Source organism: Physeter macrocephalus, chromosome 20, assembly GCF_002837175.3.
Source record: "Physeter macrocephalus isolate SW-GA chromosome 20, ASM283717v5, whole genome shotgun sequence".
NCBI lineage: Eukaryota > Metazoa > Chordata > Mammalia > Artiodactyla > Physeteridae > Physeter > Physeter macrocephalus.
The window spans coordinates 54,624,747-54,628,346 of NC_041233.1; the positions used below are offsets into that span (position 1 = coordinate 54,624,747).

The following is a 3,600-nucleotide window of genomic DNA, read 5'->3' on the forward strand; positions in this document are numbered from 1 at the left end:
CGTAAACTTCCAAACAAGGGCCAGCAATCGGAATCTAAGGGCGGAGCTGCGCTGGTAAGAGCAGAAGGCGTGTCTGACCCCGGGCTAGCTCCTGGAGTATGCGCAGTCTTCACAGAAAGTGACCGGCGAAAAGTGCGGAGGACGCGATTGCGTAGGCATTGTTTCTGATTGGCTACCGTTCGCCCGCGAGGGTTAGTGTCTACTCGTCGCCAAGTAAACAGGGAAGGTAGGGGCGGGGCCAAAGAGGCGTCGGGACCTGGTTGGCCCGGGGAGGGTTGGGGGTTTCGCGGATTGGTCCCAGCCGGGATCTCAGCTGTGTGAAGCGCACCGGGTCCTGGAGCCCGCGGCCTGAGGGATGGACGAGACTAGCCCACTCGTGTCCCCTGAGCGGGCCCAACCACCGGACTACACCTTTCCGTCCGCCTCGGCCGCTCACTTTCCGCAGGTGCCGGGGGGCGCGGTCCGCGTGGCGGCGGTGGCCGGCCCGGCCCCCTCTCCGCAGGGCTCGCCAGGCCACGACCGGGAGCGGCAGCCGCTGCTGGATCGGGCCCGGGGCGCGGCGGCCCAGTGTCAAACCCAAACCGTGGCGGCGCAGGCCCAAGCCCTGGCCGCCCAGGCCGCGGCGGCGGCACATGCCGCGCAGGCCCACCGCGAGCGGAACGAGTTCCCGGAGGACCCCGAGTTCGAGGCGGTGGTGCGGCAGGCCGAGGTGGCCATCGAGCGTTGCATCTTCCCCGAGCGCATCTACCAGGGCTCCAGCGGAAGCTACTTCGTCAAGGACCCTCAGGGGGTGAGAGCGGGCTGGGGACCGCGGCCGCCGGCATCGGGGAGGGTGGGCCTGTCCGGGGAAGTTTGAGGGTTCGCACAGCCAGAGGGAGAACGGGGGTTTGAAAGGCTGAGAAAGGGAAAAACTTCACAGTGCAGAGCCCCTTGGCAGGATTTTGGAATTCCACTGAGGACTGGAGACGGAGAAGCTGTCCGGAATGAAGAAATAAATCAGAATTTATTTGGTAGGGGAGGATTGAGCGGAGAATGAAAAAAGGAAATTGACCAGATACAGGCGAGGGGCCCAGCGGTATGATGGGGGCAATCGGCCTCTGGACAGAGAGGCGCGGGGAGATGCTGCTTTCTAGTAGGTTCCTTATTCGGCCACTGACGTACTGTTTTGAGCTTTGAGCCCGTCCTCTCTTTTTGGACTGAACCAGTGTTGTCGCTGTTCATTGAGGAGGACGGGTGACCCATCAGGGGCTCTGAGGGTTCATTCCCAGCCTTCTCTGTTGTGGGGACGTCTCCTGCCACTGACCCAGGCCCCTTATTGGCAGACGTTTGTTGTAAGAGTGGGTGGACTCATCAGTTTCATTTGTCCTGGTTCTTGCTCACTTCTGGGAAATTGTTCAAATCCTTCTTGTGGCTCCTCAGTTTAGAATGTGAAGTTTGAGAAACATGGGACCGTCAGAGCTACCTTTTACTTTCATTTCTCACCCAGGACTGTCAGCAGTTTGCTTTTTTAACAAAGGCAGAGTGTTTGTTTGACCTATATTTTGTCCCTTGTATGTGTTTAAAGGGGGATGGGATGGGGCATGGAGTGACCAGGGCGGCTGAAAAGTGACCTTTATTCTTTTGATAACCATAGGAGAATTTAAGGCATTTAGATCAAACTAGAGGTATCTTTGGAATATCAATGAGTCAAAAAAAAAAAATCAAATCTTCCCTGTTAAAGTTCTCGGATGGACCAGAATGGTTTATTGGGAAAATGTATTACTGTTATGCTTATTAAAATGATGGGTATCAGAGCTCCCTCACATTTTCTCTGCATCTCTCTTGTGTGAACTCTTGAGATGGGTGGTGTGTTCTTTTGGTAGGAGTGCTGAGTGGCCAGGATGGACTGTGACTTGTAGCTCTTGGTTAGGTTCATTGAAGGATTCATTTAATTCTCCCAGATGTTGTTGTCCCTGAATTATCACCAAGAACCAGAGAGCAATTCTGCCATCAAATCAGTTAACATAAACTAAGACGGGGGAAAGCTTTCAGAGTAGTAAGTCTTTCAAATAAGGGAGCAGTGAGTTAAACTGAAAGCTCAAACAGGAACCATCACTTATAGAAGAAAAGAAAGGTGGGTGTCCTGAGGTTTAAACGTTAGCAAGATGTTTTCATCTTTTTTATTTAGGAACCAGAGTGAGATCTAAGATATGAATGGATTTTATTTTATTTTGTAGTTGTTTGCTTGTTGGCTGATGTAAGAAGGGGCTAAGATTATCTTTGTTAGGTACAGAAGCAGGAGGAAGGTTTTTGTTTTTCTTTCATGACACTGTTACAGCTCCACTGTAACACTGGAAGTGTGTCAGGTCAGCAGAGAAGTGTTCTGGTGCTCTGACAGGTGGGAGTAACATGATCTCTCAGTTCTACCTGGAAGGTAAAGTACTACCACCTCAGTACATAGACCACAGAGAATGACAGACTATGGGTATGCTTCTTGGTGATTTGCAGGATCTTAGTCTCTCAAATTTCCTGGCCACTGTCCTTTCTTAGAGGGGAAGTCAAGACACATATGACTGGATAAAACTTATTAGTGTAACCATCCTGTTCACACTGAGGAAAATGTGGTTCAGAGCAGAGGATCACTTCCTAACTGCTATGGTGGGTTATACTGGACCACAGACTCACTGTAGTTAGTTTTGTCATCTTTGGCCCTGCTGCAAATGTGTTTAACTATTTTATTTAAAAATACGTAGATAGCGTTTACTGTATGCCAGGTACTATTTAAAATGCTTTACAAATAATAATTCACTTAATACTCATAACACCTTCAGAGGTAGGTACTATTATTGCCCCCACAGATGATGACACTGAGGCACACAGTATACCTAATTTTCCCAGGGTCTCACAGCTATTAAGTAGGAGTCAGGATTCAGACCCAGGCAGACTGGCTCCAGAGTTCATGCTCCTAACTACTATGTCCTGCTGCCTCAGAGTTAGTCATCTGAATCTCTGGTTTCTCTTTTCAGCTACAATATTGTTTAAGACTAAATTTGGCTGTGTGTGACAGAAAATTTAAAATAATAATAACTTGAATAAAAGTACATTTGACTCTCATAAAAGAAGTAGACGTCATAAAAGAAGTCTACAGACTGCTCAGAGCTGGGATGGCATTTTCCTTTATCATGGATGCAGTATGGACAATATGCATCCGACCGTCCGGCTGGTCAGCCATCCCTAGCGTGTGGCTTCCACTTCGTGATCCAAGATGGCTGCTCAAACTGCAGACATCTTGCCTGCTTTTCAGCCAGTTGGAAGAAGGAGAGGAAGAGGGAGAGGATGCCCTTTCCCTGTAGGACGTTTCCTAGAAGTTGCACCGGACTCTTCTCCTTACATCCCATCGTCCAGAACTTAGCTGCAGTAGTGGCTGGGAAGTGTAGTCTTTATTTTGCCCAGCTAAAAATCAGGGACCTGTGTCCAAGGAAGAAGAGGGAACAGAGATTGGGGGAACCAGCAGTTTCTGCCACAGGTACTTTTTTTTTTTTTTTTAACATCTTTATTGGAGTATAATTGCTTTATAATGGTGTGTTAGTTTCTGCTTTATAACAAAGTGAATCAGTTATA

The 3,600-nt window shown here is 49.1% G+C and overlaps 1 protein-coding gene across 1 annotated transcript in view; it reads left to right on the forward strand.

The window, feature by feature from the left end:
• Positions 1–306: 306 nt before the first annotated feature.
• Positions 307–3,600, forward strand: part of PI4K2A (phosphatidylinositol 4-kinase type 2 alpha) — a 26,707-nt gene continuing 23,413 nt past the window's right edge. The window contains exon 1 of the mRNA XM_007126162.4: positions 307–790. Coding sequence (XP_007126224.1) covers positions 356–790 — 435 coding nt within the window. The 5' untranslated portion in view covers positions 307–355. The remainder of the gene's footprint in view (positions 791–3,600) is intronic.